This window comes from Sus scrofa, chromosome 14 (genome assembly GCF_054392235.1).
Source record: "Sus scrofa isolate SSC_HxYL_T2T_F1_AM1 chromosome 14, Sscrofa_HxYL_maternal_Yorkshire_Landrace_v2.0, whole genome shotgun sequence".
Taxonomy (NCBI): domain Eukaryota; kingdom Metazoa; phylum Chordata; class Mammalia; order Artiodactyla; family Suidae; genus Sus; species Sus scrofa.
The window spans coordinates 137,775,253-137,799,747 of NC_139396.1; the positions used below are offsets into that span (position 1 = coordinate 137,775,253).

At 39.2% G+C, this 24,495-nt stretch overlaps 1 protein-coding gene across 3 annotated transcripts in view; it reads right to left on the reverse strand.

The window, feature by feature from the left end:
* CFAP43 (cilia and flagella associated protein 43) overlaps positions 1 to 24,495 on the reverse strand; it is a 128,265-nt gene that overhangs the window by 20,079 nt on the left and 83,691 nt on the right. For all 3 annotated transcript variants that reach the window (XM_084995350.1, XM_013983708.3, XM_021072818.2), the window contains 12 exons: positions 22,826 to 22,956; positions 21,765 to 21,912; positions 19,372 to 19,473; positions 18,411 to 18,488; positions 15,987 to 16,112; positions 11,909 to 12,013; positions 10,751 to 10,867; positions 9,625 to 9,852; positions 7,765 to 7,971; positions 6,742 to 6,831; positions 6,376 to 6,456; positions 5,477 to 5,602 (listed from right to left, as the gene is read on the reverse strand). In XM_084995350.1, coding sequence (XP_084851476.1) covers positions 5,477 to 5,602; positions 6,376 to 6,456; positions 6,742 to 6,831; positions 7,765 to 7,971; positions 9,625 to 9,852; positions 10,751 to 10,867; positions 11,909 to 12,013; positions 15,987 to 16,112; positions 18,411 to 18,488; positions 19,372 to 19,473; positions 21,765 to 21,912; positions 22,826 to 22,956 — 1,539 coding nt within the window. The remainder of the gene's footprint in view (positions 1 to 5,476; positions 5,603 to 6,375; positions 6,457 to 6,741; positions 6,832 to 7,764; positions 7,972 to 9,624; positions 9,853 to 10,750; positions 10,868 to 11,908; positions 12,014 to 15,986; positions 16,113 to 18,410; positions 18,489 to 19,371; positions 19,474 to 21,764; positions 21,913 to 22,825; positions 22,957 to 24,495) is intronic.

Consider the following 24,495-nt stretch of genomic DNA (forward strand, 5'->3'; position numbering starts at 1 on the left):
AAATATATATTATAGTACTACCCCATCTGTGGATGTGGAGGGCTAGCAGTAAAGTTACCCTTGGATTTTTGACTGTGAGGAGGGTCAATGCCCCAACCCCCAAGTTGTTCAGGGGTGAACTATATATAATATTTATGTATTTATTCTCCCTCTTGTTTTCTGTATGTTCTATCCCTACAAAAAATTCCTATATCAGAGGAAAAAAGTCCCACCTCCTTTTTAAAAATTCCACCAAGACCTAGAACCAAACACACAATAGGTAAGTGGAAAGCTATACATTTATATTTTTAGGGAGAACAACCTCTGTAGATCAATCCCAGACACACTGTTACAAACTATTTTTTAAACATTTTTGGTAACTTTAAAATTTTGATATAACTTCAAATTCACAGAAAAGTTGCAAGAATAGGACAAAAAAATTCCCATATATTTTAACCAAATTAATCAATTGTTAAAATGCTGCCTCATTTGCTTTATCACTTGCTCAATCTCCTTCCCTCCCTTCCCCCCATCCTCTCTCTTTCTCTCTCCCTGTTTCCCTCTTTCTCTCTTCCTCACCACCTCTCTCTTTGCCCCCATCCCTCTTTCTCAATCATTTGAGAATAAGCTGAAGACACTCGGATACAGGCCAGTTATTTTAGGGACTTTCACTCAGTTTAAGTCTGTCTGGTGTTTTCTCATGCTCAGACCAGTGTATACACTTTTAGCAGGATCATTACATAAATCGTATTGTGTCCTTCCTAACTCACCACCTCAGGAGATAGGATGTTGCTTTGTTTCACTTTGGCTGATGTTAAGTGCAGATCACTGGATTAAGGAGTGTCTGTCAGTTTCTCTATTGTACATTTACAGTTTTTCCATTTGTAATCAATTTGTGGGAAAATACTTAGAGACTATATAAAAATCTTGTTCCTTGTCAAACTTTTATCCACCCAGTTTTAGCACACATTCATAATTCTTTTTTTTTTTTGGCCACTCCAAAGCATATTAAAGTTCCAGGGCCAGGGATGGAATCCAAGCCACAGTTGCAACCTACACCACAGCTGTGGCAATGCTGGATCCTTAACTCATGCACTGGGCCATGGATCAACGCTGTGCCACAGTAGGAACTCCAATAATTCTTAATTGAATAAAATTATAACTATGATGATATAATGCTGTTAATATTTTAAATTTATTTTAAAAACACCCATAAGTTCTTTCTATGCTGGTTTAATAAAGGAAGAGGCTAACCCTGGGAAGATTATGGAAAAGGAATTTTAACAAAACATATAGAAATACATGATGCAAGGAGAAACACCACCTAAATTAGGCTAGTTAAGCTATGAGGAAATATTAAAAATAAGACACACACACACACACACTGGGTCAATTTGCTTATTATAATTTATGACACTATCTTGTAGGAATGGAAAAACCCCTCAGATTGTGGTCCCCTAGCAGTTGTTTATGAGGTTCAGGTGTTTCTGGATAACAGACACATCACCACATGGCAAATGGCCAAAAACTCAGCCTGCTCAGGCCAGGTTGTCCAAGGGGCGCCAAACCACCCTCTTTAAAACACTGAGATTTCAGGCTTTTGATGCTCTCTGATTTGAAAGCAACTTTTTGTAATATCAAACTAGCCTTTTGCTTTGTTCTTCAATGCCCCACACTCTTCTCACTGTGGACTCTTTGCCAAGCTTTTCCATCTCTCTGCTCTCCCTTCCTCACTCTTCAACCTGTTCATTCTTTCTCACTCTTTCAGTGTGAGCACAGATGCCACTTTCTCAAGGAACCTTCCTTGAGAAAGGAAAACGCTATCATGAGTCTTAGAAGCAAAGTCTGTCACAGGATTCTAGTGCACATTCTCTCTGGAGGGAGTGCTCTTTTGAAGACACCTGTAAAGGTTTGAGGGAAACAGGCTGGAAGAGGCAGGTGGTGAACTATAACATGCTCTCAGATGGCCCAGCCATGGTCTGATTCCCAGGGTAACAGAGAGGCTCTGCTGAGCTATCCCAACTTGGGTCTAGGGGGTGATCTTCTGTATCCCCCATCTTATCGCTGGCTGTTGTGGTGGTATAACCTAGCAGTGTCTCTAGACAATGATGCCCCTGTAGTCAGCCAAGGACAAGGCTCCAGTGGTCTCAGCTATAAGCCTTTAGCTGCAGCACTTACAGCAGTGAAGGGATGGAGACCCCAATCTAAGTCAGTGCCTCTGTGTTTATTTTTATAGACGGCACTTGAACTTATCCTTTCTGATTTACTAGTTTATAGTTAAATAATTATTTTATGACTGTCCAGCTAATATATATATAATGCCCTTCCCCACCAGATAGTGAACACAGTGAGGGTTGAGGGCTCTGTCTACTTGTCACGTGCCCCTTGGGATCTAACATAGGGCACATAGGGGGATCTCAAGGAGTATTCATTAAAAAAACACATGTCACTTTTCCTCAAACATTCCTGGGAAAATCTAATTTTGTCTAAAAATTTCTGCATCAGATACTGAGAAATAAGAAGGAAAGGTGAGAGACAGAAGACTAAGTAGGAGGTGTGCACAAACAATGCAGAATCCATTACAACAAAAATTTCTCCCAACCCTGAAAGGAAATGGCTTGCAGTTCAAGAAGGTATTGTTTTAGCTGATTGGACTGAAAACTCCTGAGGGCAAAGGCTATATCCTTTCAACTGTGAATCCCCAGGCCTTAGGAAAGTGACACATGACAGGGTCAATAAATCCATCCATTTATTCAAGAAATATTTATTGAGTGTTTATTATGGGTCAAGCATAGTTCTCAAAACTTGGAATATAGTGATGAAAAAACAGACCAACTCTCTTCCCTCATGTTCCAGTGGAAGAGGCAGGTAATAAGAACAAGTAAAGAATAGGTGGGATAAGTACTCTAAAGCAGGGTGAGGGGGACAGACAAGGACTGGGTAGGGAGGAAGCTTGCCACAGGGAGATGGGGTGACAACTGAGTAGGAATCCAAAGGAGGTGAGACAGCCAGGTGTGTGGCTAAATGGGGTGAGGGCAGTTTAGGCAGAGGCTACGGCATGTCAAGCATCTGTGGCAAGGATGAGCTGTGAGTTTTGGAGTCATCTTTGAGAAACACCAAAGAGGGCAGGGGAGCTGGCATAGTTACCACAGTTACCCAAGGGAGGAGTGTTAACAGATAAAATGGGATGGTGCACAGGGATTGGGGTAGAGCAGGGAAACTAATGCAATAAATCATGTGAAAGATGACAGTTTTGGATTAGGGTGGGAGTTGTGGTGGTGTTGGAAGTTGGAGCTGTGGAGCTCCTGGAAAAATTGTAAAGGGACTTGAAAGGGCAAAGGTACAGTCTCAGTTGATACTGCTTCTGGTGGGGAGCAAGGCAGCTTGGAAGAGGGTGGTGCCCCTTGAAGACTTGGGGATGAAGGGAAAGAAGTAAGAAGTAGGGCTAAGGGTCCTGCAGAAACCAAAGAAAATCATAAAATCAGAAGACACATCTGCCCCTTCCCCCTCAAATAAGAACACAATTGCATGAAAAACTTTACATCACATTGATAATGTTATAAACACAGAGGAAGAAAAAAAGATTAGTCCAAATAATTTCTGAATATAATATGCAAAAGTTCCACCCTCAGTGGGAAATATCCTAACAACAAAAAGAGGTGAAGCTTCCTGCTGGTTCAGCAGGTTAAGGATCCTGCTTTGTCACTGCTGTGGCTCTGGTACTGCTATGGTGCAGATTTGATCCCTGGCCTGGGAACTGATACATGCCATGGGAGCAGCCCCCCACCCCCCAAAAAAAAGAGGTGAAAAGAAATTTTAAAATCAACTATCAGAGTTCCCATCATGGCTCAGTGGAAAGGAATCTGACTAGCATCCATGAGTTCCCATGGAGTTCCCATTGTGGCAAGGCAGAAATGAATCTGATTAGTATCCATGAGGATGCAGGTTCGATCCCTGGCCTTGATCAGTGGGTTAAGGCTCTGGTGTTGCTGTGAGCTGTGGTGTAGGTCACAAATGTGGCCTGGATCCCACTTTGCTGTGGCTGTGGTGTAGGCTGGCAGCTGTAGCTCTGATTCAACCCCTAGCCTGGGGACCTCTATATGACGAGGGTGTGGCCCTAAAAAAGACTATATATATATATATATATGTATATATATATATATGTATATATATATATATATATATCAACTATCAACTGACTATATTTGTTTTGGTAGAGGTATTTTATACATATTGTAGGACTGATAAAATGAATAAATATATTTATATTTTGGGAACTGGAATTTGCCCTGAAAAAGGAGATCTAAATATTAACTGAGGGAAAGAGGTAAGAACCCTGCAGTATGCTGAACTGGACTGGAGGTTTAACCAGGTGAGGATGGCCAAGGAGCGCTGGGTGAAGGTGCAGGCAGCAGACTATTTTACAAAGCAAGACCATGGAGTAAATGCCACCACTTTGGGCATCTATACTCTGTAACTCCTTGAAATATTTATTGCTTTCAAGAGTACTCATTTTGGCCTTTCAGTAAGTGTATCTTAGAATAAATGCAAGAGCACAGTTAGAGGACTGCAGCAAATAAAAACAGGAACAGGTCAACAATAGGATCAAAGAAGCTGTTTATGACACAGCCACTATAAAGCTGACAAACTCCTGCCTCGAATGATTTTTCTTTCTTCACAGAATAATAAATATTATTTACTTGGTTGTATTCCATCACCTTTTATATCTGTATTATACTTGTAAGCAATTTTAATGTGTGAATGTTTCTTTGCGATGGAAGGATAAAAGTAGGAGACCCGTATGGCAAAAATCTCAAATTAGAACTGTATTGATTGTGTCTTTCTTCTCTCCAGCCTTTTCCCTTGAAATTGAGAGCAAATCAAACAAAGAGTATACAACTCAAACGGAGGTAGAGCAGTTCAATGCAGTGCCTTGAAAACACTATCACAGGTGTTCATTAAATATCTGAAGAATGAAGGAAGGACCAAATGGTCTTTTTTTTTTTTAGGGCTACACCCTCAGCATATGGAGGTCCCCAGGCTAGGGGTCAAATTGGAGCTGCAGCTGCTGGCCTACGCCACAGCCACAGCAATGCGGGATCTGAGCCATGTCTGTGACCTACACCGCAGCTCAGGGCAACACCGGATCCTTAACCCACTGAGCAAGGCCAGGGATCAAACCTGCATCCTCATGGACGCTAGGCAGATTTGTTTCTGCTGATCCACGATGGGAACTCCTGAAGGGCCAAATGAACTGTAATGATGTGAAATGCTGAAACCAATAAGACTTTAAAAATTGCTGTATGTTCTTTTCATTTTAAACTGCTCTAAGTCTTTAAACTTAGCTCCGTTCGCTTCCTCAAATTCTCTTGAGAATTTAAGCTGAAAGACCATCCTGAGGCAAATAAAGACACTGAGAAAATAAAGAACACTTCATTTGAAAAGATACTGAAACAAAACCCTTGATAATGTAAGTTATATTCTTTGCTCTTCTGACCTTTCTATACTTATCTCTTTCTTCATTTAAATCCTTGACTTTTTTCTCATATTCTTTGAATTGTTTCCTTTCCTCTTCAGACCACAAAGCGTCAGGTTTTGCCATGAAAGCAGGTTGAGGAATCACCTGAGGATATAAAGGAAAGCATGTATTCTAGGTCAAACATAAACGAAGCAGTATCGTAAAACTCGGTATTGCTACATTTTTTTTTTTAAGAGCCCTTTAAAAGGGTACAGTTCTTCACATTGTCAAGGCAATGACCTAACACTTTGATCAAAAGGTATGAAAAAAATCTTACAACTGTTTTTCTGTGACTTAAGTGAGGGCAGTTTGGGATGTACCCTGACTCTTAGGTGACAAGTTCAGAAGTGTGAGTTGCTATCTTCATAGCTAGGACTATGCCTGTGCTCCAGGGATACCTATTTCAGGTATCAAAGGAAATGTTTCTTGGTGTCTCTGAAGAATTACAGGTATGATTTTATCCCTGCTTTCTCTAACGACCAAAGCCATTGGTTGCTTGTTTCTGTTCATTTGTTTGCTTTTTGTCAGACTGGAAGGCAAGCCTGAGGTTTCAAACTTCTTATTTGCCTGATGTGGTATGTTTATAAGGTATGGAGAGGCTGTATATTTGTTGCTATAGAATTTCTTTTTCTTCTTTTTTTTTTAATTGAAGTATAGTTGATTTACAATGTTTCTTCAATTTCTGTTGTACAGCAAAGTGACCCAATCACACAGTCCCCTGTGCTGTACAGTAGGACCCCACTGCCCATCCATTCCAAATGTAACAGTTTGTAGAATTTCTAAAACTCAGGTTCACACTGAAAAAAAAAAAAACGATCACATTTAAGTATCTCTCTCCACCTCATCCCACTTTCCACAAGGACGGCCAGGAATCTCACCATTCTCAAAATGTCTTCCTTCTTGACTTCCAGAACTCCTCCCATCATGTCCATGAGGGCTCGGCGTCTTGCGTCGGAGCCCTTGGGAAAGAGACAGGGTCAGAGAGGGTCACTGAGACAGAGATATGACACTCCAGTGGCACTAGGGGCAGGCCCTCCCCTCCCCACCCTAATGTTAGAATGTCTGCAGGCAGTGGCATGAATAGAGGGGGGGAGGCCACTGAGATCCCAGTGACCTCTGACCACGACGAATGCCTTCACGTGTTTCTGTAGTGGAGTACAAGCACAAGACTATCCAACCAAGTTCGGAACAAGTATCCCTCAAGGAGAAAGGGTCTTAGGAACTGTTTGAGCAAACGCACATACCCTCGTTAGAAGCGACTGCTCCATTTCATGGGCCACAAGCAATTCTGTTTTGGATTTTTGCCATGGATTAATATGTTTATGAGCAGTAATCTGAAAGAGAAAATGTAGTTTCCTGCTGTTATTCTTACAAAATTCAAGTCACACGTCCCTTCCACACAATGGGAGGAGGTTAGAAGGGATTACAAAGATAGAGGGATGAACCAGATTTTGCAATCAATTTCCTATCTTGGGATGAAAATGAGGTCTAAAATGAGATCTCTGAAAAAATCGATGGTTGTTTATTACAGCGACTGTGTAAGTGCTATTACTTTGAAGCAACACTATTGTCTTTTGCCCCAATGTAATCAAGATGGTTTTGTGTGAGCAATGGTATTCTCTTTGCATATTCTCTAGCATTTTTTACTTTTTATAAGTGAAATATGGTTATATTTGAATTGTTTTCTTTAAGCATTTACTTGTAACTGCCTCTGTGCCACGTTTTAAGGAAGCTGTCAGTGAGCCCCTTTCTCTGGGACCCATACTGCTCTCATGACGTGGATTATTACTGGCGCTCCATCAGCCTCATTCCCCTGATATGACCCAGCCTCCCTGGATACAGGTGCTGGACCCAAGTTGGGCCAAGGAGCCCTTTCCCAGGTGAATCTGGAACTGGTACTAAGGAATTACAGTTTGGACCAGTTGCTCTCTTGAGTGTAGAAGATATAACATAGAAACTGCTGGAGGCAGCTGAAACGCAGAGAGAAGTGAGTCAAGAGATAAATAGAGCCCTCCTGGACTCTCACAGGCCTCCTGTGGGTGGTTTCTGCTTCTTTTTCGGCTCGGTGTTCAAATCTTCCTTGGACTCCATGGGATTCATAAAAGAAATCCTCATTACTGCTGGGGCTATGTTAACCATTTTTGTTAACTTATAGAGGAGAATGCCTCCTCATGTAGTTGCTTCTAGTAGTGAAAACGTGATGAATAAATAAGAGTCCGGAAAATGTCATGAGAAAGAGGGAAGGGATAATGTGAGGATAATCGTACCTCACTACTTTTCACAACAAGGGTTCTCTCTGGCTTCTCACAGTCCTCAAATTCTGGTTGCCAGACTGATTCTTCCAACTCCAGATCTAAAATAATTTCCTGAATTCTTACATTTTTTTCCTTCACACGTGCAATTTCAAACTCTTTTTGTTTATATGCAGCATCAAACTCACTGTTGAAAGTAGTTTTCACCTTGTAAATAATATCCTGAAATATCAATATGTTGTGAACATATCACATATTATATCTTTGCTGGCAACATAGTTCTACAGCTTTACTTTCCCTCCAAAACCATTTTACAAATTATAAGCAATAGTAATATTTGCTTGTTATATTTATTTAATAATTGCTTATTATACTAATTTAAATATTTATTTATTATTAATAATAATAAAACAAGCAATTTCTAGAATATTGTTTATATTAAGTGATTTCTTGGTTCAGTATTGATAGCAGTATCCCACTGTGGGTAGGATTAAGGCAACAGCATAATGGTTATGCTATACAAACTGCTTCTAGAAATGTAAGTTGTAACTCAATGGGCAGGTGTGCTGATAAATGCTGAAGTGGGTAATGGATACCTGGGAGCTCTTTGGGCTATTCTCTCTACCTTTGTGTATGTTCTTTAAAAATCCATCATAAATTTTTAAAAAAGCAATATTCAGTATTTGGGAAATGTCTTTTTTTTTGGAACTGTTGTTGGAGGGATGGAGTGAGGAAAAGATGGCCTATAAAGTTGATCTGGAGTCTTTCAGAGAAGCACACCACAAACAATATTCTTCCTCTATGGGCAGGTCATTTTCAGGTAGAAAGGGAATCCAAGCTGGCCAGCTGGATCAACCAATTACAAGGCAATCCCAGGGCCAATTGGATTGCCTCTAGTTTTGCTGATGAGTAGAATAATGGGTCAGCTAAAAGTTGCCTTTATTTTATCATCAGAGCTCAGTCTATATATCTATCTTGCTGAAGACAAAAACCATTAAAGTAGGATAGAAAAATGATTTTAACAGCTGGGACCAGAATTTCTCCTAGGCCAAAATTACCTTCTTGTAGGAAAAAGGCCTTAATAAAGCAGCAGGAAGGTGAGACACTGACGGCATGGGTCAGCAAATCTGAGCATCAAAAGATAAACTAAACAGTTTTCAGTACAAATGCATAGGAATTTCAGATATTGGAAGAAACAAAGAAGAGAAAAAGACAGGAAGAGAGAACAGAGCAGCATGGCAGGAGGCTAGAACTCAAAGTGCAGCTACAGCTGGAGGACTTTCAGCAACAGAAATGGCCAAACATTAAATTTCAAACCATCTATATTGGTGCAATCTCAGCCACTGAATTTTCAAAAACCTTCAGTAGTACAGATGTGTTCTGAAACTGTCTTGTTTAGTTGAAAGCAAGGAGTAGGGGCTTAAAGCCTAAAGGAAACCATATATTTTCCCTGAGCCCCAGAATTTATAGAAATCTTAAAGAGGAAATTGCATTTCCCAAAGTTCAGGAGATAGATAAGCAATCACATCTTACAAGGAGGTCCTAACTGACATTTGGGTTACCTAGAAAGTGGAATTCAAGGATTTCTTTTATACTTGAGTTTCCCTAAGATCTAAGTAGAAAAAGGGTTTGTGGTGTTAGCCAGTGGAGGGGGCTCTTTAGAAAACCTAGTATCAAAGAACCCACTCCAAATGGATGAAAACAACTCTTGGCTACAAGCTGTGTTTAAAGAACATGGATGCTAGCCCCCTGGATATTTCTCTTTGAACTTTAAAAAACATCATTTCATTGGCATTAGATTTCAATTTGAGCCTTTGCAAAACACCTCACAGAAAGTTTTAGAAATTTTCGGGGATAAAGAAAAAATTCACCCACTTTCAGTAATATAATTTGGTTGATTTTCTCCTCTCTGGAATGAAGTTCTAGTTGGCTTGACAACAAAGAGGTATGCACCCTAAAATCAGTACTCAGACTGCCAAGCAGGTAATTGGGCAAGTTGGTATCTTTTGTTGTCCCATCTTCTTCCTCTTCTTCATCCTCCTCTTCATGATGCTTTTTAACCATAGTAATTGCAGACTGAACCTCTACAATTTCCTTCCGAAGCTAAATATAGAAAAAAATTAAATGAAAGTTACACATTAAGAAGAATTCTCTAAAGGACAACTTAATTATTTGAGCAATTATTTTAAAATGTCAATTGTCTTGCCAACAACTGAGCTTAAAGTGATGGATAGTTCCTGAACCTGCTGAAGAGAAAGCTTCAAAAACTGATAAAGTGTGGATAAATCAAAAGAGTAAAAATTGTTCTTGATCATACATAATATTTGTATTTTTCTGTTAGGATGACAGCTGCTTGTAAATATTTGGACTCTTTCTTGGTACTGATGCATTAAAAATACACATTTTCAAATTTTACAAAGGATCTTACTCACATAGGACTGGTTGAGTCCAACGTAAGAAGGATTAAGCATGCCTTTGTTTTATGTTTCAGAAAAAGAATGAATGCAAAGTTCTGGCCAAGACAAAACTATACCAATTGAGCAGTTTTTTTTTTTTAAGTGGTGTTTCAAGATTGATGGGAAAAAAAAGAAAAAGCTAAGACTGCTTTAGGAAAACCATAAATCCCATCAAAACAGATTCTACCCTAGCTAGTCATCTTAAACTACAATCCCTAGTGATAAGAGATAATACAAAAAAAGTAACTACAGATGAAGAACTTCTGACTAGGACAAGAACAAAATCCTAAATCTAATTATTTTTTAAAGCATATCATTATATTTGAGGGCTAGCCAGGGTTAGGATACAGGCTTCTTGACTTACTGCATGGATACAGGCTCCTATGTTCATTAGAATATGTTCCACACATAAACAAGGAATAAAAATGTAAATACAAATAATATCTGAACTTATCTTTAGTAGTATTCCAACTCAAATCTGTATGAAAGATACCCTGAAACAGAACACATTGCTTATACAAACATATACATATTTAAAACTGTACTTTAAGACACTCTGCTTCAATCTTCTTTTGCTGCACAACTCTTTTCAATTCTTTCAATTCTTCATCTGTACGTTCTTTCATTGGGAAGTTCTCAACCACATAGGGGATGTGAAAGCACTTGGGGAAAAAAGCAACATGAAATAAATCCATTTTTAGTACAATTGTGTATATTGGGAGCAGAGTGGGGAATGTTTTATCTGATTAAAATTAATTCCTAGGTTATCATGCATGAGTGAAATTGGTGATGGAGACTTTCTCTAAAATAAAACAATGTATGTCATCAGTATTGGCGTAAACTTTGTATAAAAATACTGTGCTTTTGTGAAAGATTTACTTCTTGAGCAGTGCTTCCCAACTAGAAGTGATTTTGCTTGCCCTTGTCCCTGTCCTTTCCAGCCCCGCATGGACATTTGTCAACGGCTGGAGACATTTTCGATTGTCACTAATGGGGGTGGTGAATACTACTGGGGCCCAATAGATAGAAGCCAGGAATGTTGCAAAACATTCTCCAATCCATAGGACAGCCCTCACAACAAATAATTATCTAGCCCCAAATGTGCCACTATCAAGAAACCCTGTTGTAGAGCAAAACTCACTCAATCACATAAATGTAGGGTGACCACTACTTCACCATCTAAACAGGAGGGCATATTTGAAAGTGAAAAAGGTGCTGTATATAGTTAATCTAGGACCATAGGCATAAGCTGGGACTTTTGATCACCATACACAAAGACGGAAATTATGTTGGGAGGAATCTCAATAAAAAGGCACACAAAAAAACCACCCCTTTAGAAAATGTAATATGAAGGCAGGGAGAGGTAGAAATGTAAACAATACTGTGTCTAGCCTTCAGTCTGTGTGGAATGTGAGTGAGGTGGCTTTTTGGAATAGACAGATATTGAGACAGATGCAGGTAGTGTCATAAAGAGGGAGAAAGGTGGTAAGACAAATCTTAAGAGATGCTGGCTTAGAAGCACAAGGGGACTGACTGAGCAGAGAGGGAAGAGTGACAAGAGAAAGTGACATGTCAAGGTGGAATTCAGTACAGGAAAGGGCAAAGTGTGCGTTAACTGCTTTCCTGTATATGGATTTTTCTGCCATGAAACTTTCCATGAAAATTCTCCTTGGCTAAGGTGTGGTACCTTATAGCTGTTTTACCTTAAGAGCTCGGCCTTTCACAGCCATCGAATTCCAGCATTCTTCTTTGATAAGTTCAGCCAAATATCTCTTGGCTAGGTTTTGCATCTCAACATCCTTTCTTATCTTGAATAACACAAATGAAGGGAAAAAAATAAAAATAAAAATGTGGCCCCTTAAAAAAAACTTCAATTGTAAATTCATTAACTAGATGCTCTTGGAGGGGGGACAATCCTGTCATCGAGAACCCGAAGTTTAGTCTGGAGGCTTAAGATTCCCTTCCTTGAGGATAAGGGTGTAAACACAAACACCACTGAGGGCAGGCAGGTCCTACACAGGAGCCAAGGTGGGTGTGAGGGCAGTTGCAGGGCCATGTGGCTGGATACCTAACATACACATCACCACAAATCTGACTGGTTGGTGCAAGGCAGTGAAACAAATCCACTGTGCCAAGTTTTCTTGTTTTGTTAGAAAAGTCTCAAGTATCTTCATGTTGGCTTAATTCTTGTCGATGCATATTTGAACTGCCAGTTTGTGACCTCTGTTTTGGGGTCTTTACTGCACTTAATTCTTCTATTATTTATGCCTACCATGAAATGAATGTTTCACTACAACTGGGGACCATATGATGTAACTTTTCCCATTTAGAAACACATTACCTCAATTGGTTTTATCTCCTTAAGTGATTATATTATTTAATATTTTGGAGTTCCGGTCGTGGCGCAGTGGTTAATGAATCCGACTAGGAACCATGAGGTTGCGGGTTCAATCCCTGGCCTTGCTCAGTGGGTTGAGGATCTGGCGTTGCCATGAGCTGTGACGTAGGTTGCAGACATGGCTCAGACCCAAGTTGCTGTGGCTCTGGCGTAGGCTGGCAGCTGGAGCTCCAATTCGACCCCTAGCCTGGGAACCTCCATACGCCGCCAGAGCGGCCCTAGAAAAGGCAAAAACAAAACAAAACAAAACAAAACTATATATATATATACACATATATGTATTATTTAATATTTAAGTGATTAAGTATTTTTATTTTAATAAAGTTTATCAAAAGCTGATTATGAAGGTGACACCTAACAATCTTTAGTCCTTAGGGTCCTCTTCAGAACCTTTTTTGCAAAAAAATTTTTATTGAAGTATAGGTGATTTACAATGTTGTGCAGAAACTTCTTTAACACAAAGTATTATAATACAAATCCTTTGTCGAGAGAACCATTTGCAAACTAGCCGAGAAGAATATCTCCCTAGTTAGAAAATGTCTTATTTTCTTATTCATTTATTAACTCATTTATACTTATTTTATTCATTCTCTGAACAAATACTTTGTTTAATTTGCATTTTTTAATTTTATCCATTGAGTTAATGGCTAATACAGTTTCAAACTGTTTTTTTCTTAAATAAATAGCTGTTCTGCATATCAAATGTCAGAACCTGCCTGATTCACAGGTCCCTCCATACCTCTCCTTGCCACTCCTGAAGCTATTTGATCAATCCTCCAGAACAATGCTAATACTATGTCCAGGTGGTCATTACTAGGCTTGGTCTTTTCCCTATTGTTGAGGTCCTGGCTGGGCCTGGCTAGTAGCCTGCTCTCTTTAGGACTGGGATGTCTAGCTCTTCCCAGGGACTAGTATTCTGCTCCCAGCTGGGTTTATAGTACCATCTGCTAACACTGTTCTGTGCTGGACTGTCTGGTCCACCATCATGACCAATGTAGGGATGATATCTCTTCAAAAATTCAGAGCTCAGGAAAAATCAACAAGGTGCAGGAAACAAGCACATGAAGAGCCTTTCTCTGTGCCAAAGTCTGCCTCAGAGGATCAAGGAGGCTCCTTGAGGGATATGCAGGGACCTGATAAGCAGCAGGAGGGGAGGGGGCATCTGGGCAGAGGCGTAGGGTAGAGGTCGGGTGAGCAGGGGGTCTTCATCAGTGGTCAGTAGGTCAATAGCCCAGAGGAGCAGGCTCATGTGGTCAGACGTGAGCTTGGAGAGAGAAGCAATGACTTCCCCAGAGTGAGGATGGGGCAGGCACCTAACACAAACTCATTTTAGATAGCAAGATGAATGGGCTGGGAGAAGCTGGTGCCAGAATAGGAGGGGCCACTCCAGGCCTGAGTGAGGCCAGGCAGGGCCAAAGAGGATGAGCCAAGAAGGCTGGTGGGCAGACTTCCTGGCTCAGACTCAAGTTGTGGGCTCTTAGCCAAGAAACTCTAGTGCCTACGCCTTAGTTTCCTCAAGTGGAACAATAACCTACCTTTTTGGATTGTAGCAGCAATCAAATAACATTCAAAAAGCCCATAGATTGGTGTCTATCTGTTATAATAAGAAAAAGGGATCATTTCTAATAGCTTCCTGTTTTATATTTAATAATAAAAGCCAAGTTCTTTTTTTTTTTTTTTTCCTGCATCATGGCATGAGAAAGTTCCTGGGCCAGGGATTGAACCTCTGCCACAATAGTGGCCCAAGCCACTGCAGTGACAACATCAGATCCTTGACCTACTGAGCCACACAGAATTCCAACAAAAGCCAAATTCTTTACCAAAATATACAAGGTCTTCAGAGCCAGCCTCTGCCTACCCCCCCCACCTCATTCCACGAGGCTTTCTCCTGTCCACTGTGCTACAGCCTTTCTGTTCCTGAATTACTCTGAGCAATTTCTACCTCAGGGCCCTTGCTCTTGCTGTTCCCTTTGCCTGACATTCTCTTTCCTCAAAGCTTTGCACAGCCAGCTCCCTCTCTTTTAGTTCTCAATCAAAGTGTCACCTTTTAAAAGCTGTCTTCCTTGACCACAGAAATAGATCCCCCACATCTATCATAGCATCCAGTTTGTTGCCATCATATAATATGTTGAGATTTGTTTATGGTCTGTGTTCTCCACTAGATTAGTGCCATGTGGATGGGACTGTCTTATTCACTGTATTCCCTGCACCAACAGTAGTGCCTGGCACAAAATAGGTGTTCAATAAATGTTGCAGAATAAATTAATGGATGGGTGGATGATCATCCAGGTAAATTTTACGTCCTTGAGTTAGTCCCTTGAGGTACTCTTGGTACTGACTCTGTTATCCAATATACTCCTCTCATTTTCAGTCCCATGTCATAGGCTACTTTGACAGATCTGCCTAATTTTTATATCTTCACTCTAGTCATTAATAAACATATTTAGCAGGAAAGAGTCCTGGGACATATGACTGGAAATCTCTCTCCTAGAAACATCAGTCAAATAATCAGCCTCTTTTTGGTGTAACCAACTGTAACTTACTTAAATGTCCTTGAATCCAGCTATATTTCATTCTCTTGTTCAGAGGGAAAATGTTTTTATACTTGCAAGTCAAAAAATCAAATGTACTGTGCGCATTGAGAAAGAGGTTGCTTAAGAATATTCTATGTAAAACACAATTATGGCTTTTACCTAAAATAAAATCCATAGGAGTAAGCAATGTGATATAATTGTAACAAGGCAGTGGAAAAGATGAATTAACAGAATTATAGTAGCTAGAAAAATGGAGGTTTCAGTTTATGCTTTTCTCTAAACTGGAAACAGAATAACTGAAATTCTTTTGTGGGTGCCACACAGGAATCAAATGAAATCAGAGGAAAACTACATGATGATGAGGAAGTTATTGACACTGCAGTATATGACAGTCCTAGGAGTTGGGATAGTTGGCCTAGACAAGAGAAGATACATAGGAAACACGATAACTGCTAGTCTTCTCTAACCGTCTTCAGAGTGGCTGTAGAGTAGATATGCTCAAAGGGTGGAAGAAAGATTTCAACTCTAATCAAGAAAGGGCTTACTAAACCAAAAATGTTCAAAGTTGTCACCAGCGGGCTGAGATTTCTAAAAGTGTTCAAAAACATATGGTGGAAGATGGTTGGCATGAATGTCATGGGGGAAAGACAAACATTGATGTCTGGCTGGTCTAGATGTTCTTTCCCCTAACTCTCAAATTCAATATTTTTCTGACTCATCGTATTTCAATGCACTGTTTTCTTTATTCATAATGCTGGAAACGTTTTATTACTTGCATTATCCTGGAACAGTTCTCCTTCCTGTTTTCTTTATTAAATCTTTGTAGTGCTTAAATAGATTTTTCCATACCTTTGCCACTTCTTCCTCACTTTTATGATGGAGCCTTTCCAGCTCTTCAAGATCCAGGCCAAATTCTTGTTGCTCTAATTTTGCAATATTGTCTACTGCTTCATTTTCTTCCATCATGTCCAGAACCTGAATTTTCCAATAGAAAAGGATGGACAAGTAAAGAATTAAACTCTATGGAGATGGTTTTCTGAGTCTCTTGAGACAGCAATAAGAAAATATTCTGTTTATCTAAATGTAACTATCAAGTAAAGAATTAGGTTATAGGATTAAGTTTTAAGGCTTAATCCATAAAAGCTCATTCATCTAAAAACAACAAAAATATGTAAACATCAATTTACTGAATGATATTAAGGAATTATATTTAGGCATGTGTTTTCAGAGTTCTTATCTTTCAGAGACATATAATTAAGTAATTATTTTCTTTTTTTGTTTCTTTTTTGTCCGCACTAGTGACATGTGGCAGTTTTCAGGCCAGGGATCAAATCCACGCCACAGCAATGACAATGCCAGATCCTTAAACCACTGTGCCATCAGGGGAACTCAGGGACATATCCTTAAATGATTAAAGGTGACATAATATGACATCTGGGATCTTTCAGGGCAGAGGAGAGTAGATAGCATAGAGAGGAAAATAATATTGGTGACTCTCTCTCTCTCTCTCTCTCTCTATATATATATATATATATCTGAACATTTTTATAGTAAAAAAAATCTTCAAAGGTTTATACCTTCAAGAAATAAAGGGACAAAGGAAACACATTACAACATATATGACAAAATATTAATGTCTTCAAAATATAAATAGCCCTTACAAAAGTCAACAAAAACAAAGACAATATGATTAAAAAAAAATAAGGACTTCCTTTCCTGCCTCAACCTATAAAAAAAGAAAGAAATGTATAATAAATCAATAAATCCAATACTGTAATTTAAGAGGGGGGGAAAAAAGGACCCTTTAGCAGTATGGAAACTAACATCTGAAAGACGAAAATCAGATGGATCTGAATGATACATCGTAGCCGCAAGGGTCCCCCAGACAGCACTCAGCAAAAGGCAGACTGGAATACTTGCTGAAGTTAGATCTCCTACATATCTTCTTCCCAGGCTTGGTGAACTAGTGCGGTGGAATTATAATAGGGAATTTCAATTATAACTATCAGCATACAATAATAAAAATAGATCACCAAATGTCTGGAGAACTATAAGACCAATGAAGAGAAACAATACATTCAGCCAAAAAAAAAAATTGTTATGCAAAGAAGAGTTTATTAAGCAAGAGGAGTAGAATTTTATAGTAACTAGGGATGCAAAATATTATATCATAAAAATAATCAAGATATTATGGAACTTAAAAGTTTAATCTTTGAAATAAAAAATTCAATAGATGGTCTGAACAGCAAAATGGACACCAGTTGAAGATAATTAATGATCTGTTAAGAGTCAGTTAAGAATTCTCCCTGGGTGTAGGAAAGGATGAAGTAATGAAAAATGTAAAAATTAATGTATATGACATATCTAAGTACCCATTACTAATATGACTTTAAGAAGAAGAAAATAGGAGTTCCTGTCGTGGCACAGCGGAAACCAATCCTACTAGGGACCATGAGGTTTCGGGTTCGATCCCAGGCCTTGCTCAGTGGGTTAAGGATCTGGCATTGCTGTGAGCTGTGGTGTAGGCTGCAGATGCAGCTTGGGTCTTGCATTGCTGTGGTTGTGGTGTAGGCCAGCAGCTGCGGCTCCGATTTGACCCCTTAGCCTAGGAACTTCCATATACCACAGGTTCAGCCCTAAAAAGAAAAAAAGAGAAAGAGAGAACAGGGGTCATAATGTTTAAAGAAACCATATGGGAGAATTTTTAAAAGACTCAATAAAGCATGAATATTCAAGATTCAAAGAGTATAACAGGTGTTGAGCAAGCCCAGGTCTAGAAACAGAAATGTAGGGAAGCTTAAGAACCAAATCCTAAATATTTCCAAAGAGGAAAAGAGTATCTCCAAATATTTTCAAAGATGAAAAGAGTCTGAAGAATCAGACTAATAGAAGAATTCACATCAGCAATATTGAATGCAAAAATACAATAGCCCAATAGCTGCACCACAATGGAACTTCCTAATAACATTATTTTAAATTATGTAACTCTGTATTGTTTAATTTACAAAAATGTAAATACATAACTTTGACAAAAATAAGTATTAAGCAAGACAGTATTTGGGAAGACAGGGAAGAAAACCACTGTTTATATTATTGTATGGTACATGATAAAAATTATACCTTATTAATGTGCCCCAGAAAACTGAGATTATAGGCAGAGAAAAAAAAAAAAAAGGAATATAGTGCCACATGCTGTGTTGAACAAAATGAAATTTAAAAAGTAATTTTAGACCAAGGGCCAAATGTATTAGTATATGAAATCACAACACTTACAGTTTTAGCAAGCGCTTTGATTTTTCTTTTTATCTCTTTCCTTTTGTTGGAAAACAGTTTAACCTCCTTTTTGATGGCCTAGAATGGAAAAAGCACATCATTTAAACAAGCAAAAGAGATGATAGATACATAAGTACCTACATAGATATAGAGATAGCACTTCTCTAGAAACAGAAATGAAGAATTTTTTTAAAGATTAATAATATAAAGTGTACATGAAATAACAGAGCTGCAATAGTTTGCTTAAGTCTAAAATGCTACTGTGCTACTCACCACTGAAGCAACTTGGAACTGATGTCAATTATAAAGCCAATACCAAGAAAATAATTTAGCAAAAAAATAAATAAAGTATAGTTGACAAACTATTTTATTGGGAACTAGAGTGAGAAGAGATAGGCAGGCTGAATCCAGACACAAGGCGCCACCTACATCTGAAGCTACAATGTCTCCTCTCCTTTTCCTGGCCCACCTCCCTCCCCACCCCCCTTTTCTATGGCTGTGACTGCAGTATGTGGAAGTTCCCAGGCCAGGGATCAAACTCATACCACAGCAGTAACCAGAACTACAACAGTGACAACACCAGCTCCTTAACCTGCTGAGCCACCAGGGCACTCCTGTGGTCTACCCCTTTTATTTAAGCCAACCTTGTAACATCCTTCCAAATGCACTTCAGTATGAGGTATCACAGTTCATCCTTTGCTTTGCCTTATCTGGACAACTCTTCTTGGGTTTCATATTAGCCTACATATAGTGCTTAAAGCTCATATAACTTAATCTAAAGATTGAGCTTTGTTTAGGGTGTTCACTTGCTTTCAGGAAAGTTATATTTGTATGATGTAATGCTCTGCCAAGTAGTATTTCATTCTATTTTCTAACTTTGTAATGGGCTTTCACAGGATACTAATCTATTTGGCACACCTACAAAGCATTATTTCAAACCTCTCTCATATTTTATAAATACCTCTTGGCTCTTCTGTTGTATCCAGGGAATTGCCTCTGTATTACCAACTTGGACTAATTCCTCTTGCGATGAGTCAGTGCTTGACCGCCTATTCTCATGTATCTTAGAAGAAGACAGACATTTCTTAAATTGAAAATTCATCAAGTTCTCCTCCAACCCTGCTTCATTTAATTACTTTGAGTCCCTCTGCACTTGTTGCATTTTTAAAAATAGCACCAAGCATTTTGCCTACTCAAGATATGTTTTGTTAATTTAATTCCTTCCAGTCTGTCCTTACATCAGCCACAATTTTCTCTGAGAAAGCAGCAAAGATGAGACAGGTCACACGCTCATCAAATCACTCTCTGCCTTCTTCCTTTTACTATAGACAAAAGCTTCTGCCTATCAAGGCCTGCTCCACCATTTGTACTTAGGATCTCAATCTTTTTTCCTCCTTCTTGAAGTCTTTTAACTTGAAAAAAAAAATTCCTGCCACTCCTCTGCATCATCCATTTCTGCCTTTTACTGAATCTTTATCAACAGTATCCAAACTTGCTCTAGGATCTTCCTGTCCTAGGAAAGCTACTCTCCGTTGACTACCACATTTCCCTTTAGCTTCCACCCCATTTAGGTGCTCCCCTTTGCAGCAAAATATCTTGTCATACTCTTGTGGTTCTCCTGCAACCTCACTGGCCATCCCTTCGCAGTCTCCCTTGCCTCCCTAAACTGTTCTCCGAAGTCTCTAGAAGTGCTCTATCTTGGTCCCTTTCTGTTTCTCACCATCCACTCCTCCATGATGACATTACCTGGATTTATGGCTTTAAATTCTATTCATATATGTATGCCCTTGACTCAAATCAATATCCCAAGTCCTGGACTCTCCCCAGAAAATCTATCCAGTGGCCTAGCTGGTATCTTGTCTGGATGTCAAACAGGATTCTCACACTCCAGCTCAGGTAACTGACTTCAGATTCCTTTCTTTCTCCCCACAGTGGCTCTCCTCCCCACAGTCTTGCCCATCTTGGTGAGTGGTACCTTTTTCTACATAGTTCTTCAAGTAAAAAAATCTAGGAGTCATCCTTTAGTCCTTTCTTTCCCTTTCCTGCTATGTCCAATTCATCAGCAAGTTCTGACAGCTCTCCCTTTGCAACCTGCCTGGAATCTACCACTTCCTCACAACACTCTTCCACCTCCATCACTGTTACCTGGACCTCCTAACTCCTCTCCCTGCTTCTACTCTTGCTTCCTACATGAACCATTCTCCACAGAGAAGAAGTAATCATTTCAAAAATGTAAATAAGATCTTGTAACTCCTCTGCTCAGAACACTTTCACAGGTTCTCGCTGTATGTAAAATTAAGTCCAAATCCTGCATGGTTGACAAAGCCCTTCATCATCTGGTCTTCTCCTACCTCAAGGACGTCATCTCCTACCATGCTCTCCCTTGTTCATTTCAACTGCACAGGCCTTTTTTTTTGGCCTTTAAGGTGCAAGCTCTTTCTCCCTCGGCCCTGAGTACTTGCCCCTCCCTTACACATTGCTTTACTCTTTTTCTCCCCTCATTCTTAAAAATTGTATTGAAGTATAGTTGATTTCCAAGGCTGTGATCATTTCTTCTGTGCAACAAAGTGATTCAGTTATACACACATCCATGCTTCAGATTCTTTTCCCACACAGACCAACACAGAATGTTGGGTAGAGTTCCCTGTGTCATACAGCAGGTTCCTGTTGGCCAAATGTTCCATATACCACAGTGTGTGGAAGCTCTTTTAAGTGAGCTCACAGCTTAAGGGTCTTCTCCTTGGAGGAGCTATTTCACCCAAACACCATCACACAAACCCATTTATATTCTGTAAACAGATCTTATTTACGATCTATTTTTTTCTTATTTATTGATAAGATATCTATTTCTCTCTTCTCACCCTCAACCCTCAATTAGAATGTAAGCTCCATGAGAGCAGAAGCTTTCCCTATTTTTTCATGAGTGTTTAGGCCGAGCACTTTGTAGACACTCAACAAATATTTGTTAAATGATTGAGTGAATAAATGTTCTCTGACTAGACACATCCTAAATAATGCATGTGATATAAAAGTATAGAGAGACTAGTTTGAACAAGCACCAGAACTGGTAGCAGATTTTTTTCAAGCAAGCCCATACCTTGTACTATGGTTTAAATAAGATCTAAGATGTAATATTTGTGACTGCTTTAAAGAAACCTGAATATTTTATCTTAAATGAAGTAAATGCTCTTTTTGAAAATCATGAGATACCTGAGCAAAGAGGAATATTACTAAAATATCTTTTAAAAGAAAACCACAAACTAATATCTGATTTAGAAAAAAAGAGGAAGGAGGGAAGGAAAGAAAGTAGGGAAAGAGAGAGGAAGGATCAAGAAAACTATATTGAAACTCAACTGTGTGTTCAGATGCTGATTCCAAAACCAAGGAATCTCTTTGTGTTATACTTAAATAATCATTCTCCTCATCCATGATGTTTGTCAGGAAAGTTAAAAGTTGCTGATTATATTCAAGAATTTCATTGGCTAAGTGTCCTCCAAACCGCCTATAAAAACAAACAAACAAACAAACAAAAAACCACAGGCTACAAAATCACAATTTGAAAAAGACACATTTAACAGTATTATTTCCAGATACCTAACCATTTCTACACAAAGAAATATGTGGACAACTCTCCACATGGCCCTGTAGATTTGTAGTTTTAGTCTAAGCAAAGTCTAAATAATTTACTATTGTCTAAGCTAAGTCTAGTTAGGAAAGTAAATCTGTATGTGTGTACACATACATGCATACCTATGTCAGGTTTTTTAGGAATAAATAGCTTTTAAAGTTATCTACTATTCAGAATTGTCCTCATTCCTTATGTTTCTCCATCAGATGTTATGAAAGTGGGGACTGATCACTTCATAGGTCTTAACCGTGTCTTTTTATTTTTTGCATTTTAATGCCTTGACATCTGGGATCTTGATAATAACCTTGGAGGAACTGCCCCTCCTGGGTCCAGCAGTTCATGGAGACAGTAAACAACTTGCCTGGAACATACTCTTCAAAAGCAAACCCACCAACCCAGAGACCAACTATCTCCTTTCTTGGGCTTTCACACTTGGGGCCACTATTTTCCTATCCTAATCATCTCTGGGCCAAATACCAGACAACCAGGGGCAGCCACTGTGACCCAGGCCCCCTAAAATTATCCAAACTAGTCAATCCTAAGCCTGTCTGCTCCTTCGCACGGAAACCATAATAAAGACTCTTGCCCATGTTTTCCCTGCTCCCTCTGCCTCCTTACCTCGCAGGTGCTACCCTACATGCATGGCACATCCCCCCTCCTCTTGGGATCATTAGTATAACAATGACAGCTGTCTCCAGCTGTGTAGGCCTTGCTATAGCTAAATAACAACATCTTTATTTTAAAACACGATTATCATGTAAGGCTGCTTACTGCATACTGTATGTACCTCCATCTCAGGTTAACAAGCGTGCTGTCGTTTCTCCCATTCACCAGAATGTTTTGTCCATCCATTGAAATTCTCACTGACTGAATCCCGTGCCCCTGGTGAGAATGACTCCGACACCGAGCAAATACTTCCTTAATAGTTTTAGGAATAAAATGAAGAAATTACAAATGCAATTCTACCACATGGTTTTTCTAAGGGGGTTACGTGCACTTTTGCTTGTGGATAAACATTTTCTATTTGTTAATAGCATTTTAGTTGGTATGGAAATAGCCTCCTAGTAATACCTAGTGCTGAAAATTCCTAGTACAAAATTCATTCACCAGTACTGATTGCTCTCCCTTCTGTATAATGTGGAAGAAGAGGGATTATTATCACCAATTTATAATAGGAACCAGGCACAGAGAAGCAAATGGACTTGCTGAAGGGTACTAGAAGTCAGGAGAGCGGCCTTGAACAAGCAGTGTGGGCAAATTCGGATGCCTCCAAGGGTTAGGCAAATTCCCTTTATGTGCAAAGAGGCTGAGTGCGATAAGGGAAGGTGACTGGCACTGGGAAGAATGACAGGGGATGCCAATTAAACCAGTGCAAATAGAACTCAAACACATTAATAACTGGTACAAATGCAATGGTTTAAACTCTGACTAAAAACAGGGTTTTTTTTTTTTTGTCACATTTGTTATCAACCATGGTTCTTTTAAAAACGTTTTTAGTGTTTTTGAATAGGCAATACATTCAAATGTTTCAAAATTAAAAAGCTATAAAAACGTGCAGTGAAATCTCCTTTCTGTCCCCATTACCCAACACCTCCCAAAGGTAATCAATATACCTAGTACCTTCAATACCCTTTCAGAGTTTTTTAACGTATATAAGCAAATTTTTTTCCATTTTTTTTATTACTCAAATGAATTTACCACATCTGTAGTTGTATAATGATCACAACAATCTGATTTCACAGGATTTCCATCCCACAGCCCAGGCACATCCCTCCACCTCCCAACTGTCTCCTCCAGACACCATGTTTTTTTCAATGTCTGTGAGTCAGCATCTGTTCTGCAAAGAAGTTCAGTCTGTCCTTTTTTCAGATTCCACATGTCAGTGAAAGCATTTGATGTTGGTGTCTCATTGTATGGCTGACTTCACCTAGCATGATAGTTTCTAGGTCCATCCATGTTGCTAAAAATGCTGGTATTTCGTTCATTTTGATGGCTGAGTAATATTCCATTGTGTATATGTACCACATCTTCTTGATCCACCCCTCTGTCAATGGACATTTAGGTTGTTTCCATGTCTTGGCTATTGAAAATAGTGCTGCAATGAACAGTGGAGTACATGTGTCTTTGCGAGTCGTGGTTTTCTGTGGATAGATGCCCAGGAGTGGGATTGCTGGATCAAATGGTAGTTCTATTTTAAGTTTTCTGAGGAAGCTCCATACTGTTTTCCACAGTGGTTGCACCAATTTACAATCCCACCAACAGTGTGATAGGGTTCCTTTTTCTCCACACCCTGTCCAGCACTTATTGTTTGTAGACTTGTGGATGATGGCCATTCTGGCTGGTGTAAGGTGGTACCTCCTAGGGGTTTTGATTTGCATTTCTCTAATGATGAGTGATGTTGAACATCTTTTCATGTGTTTCTTGGCCATCTGTATGTCCTCTTTGGAGAACTGTCTG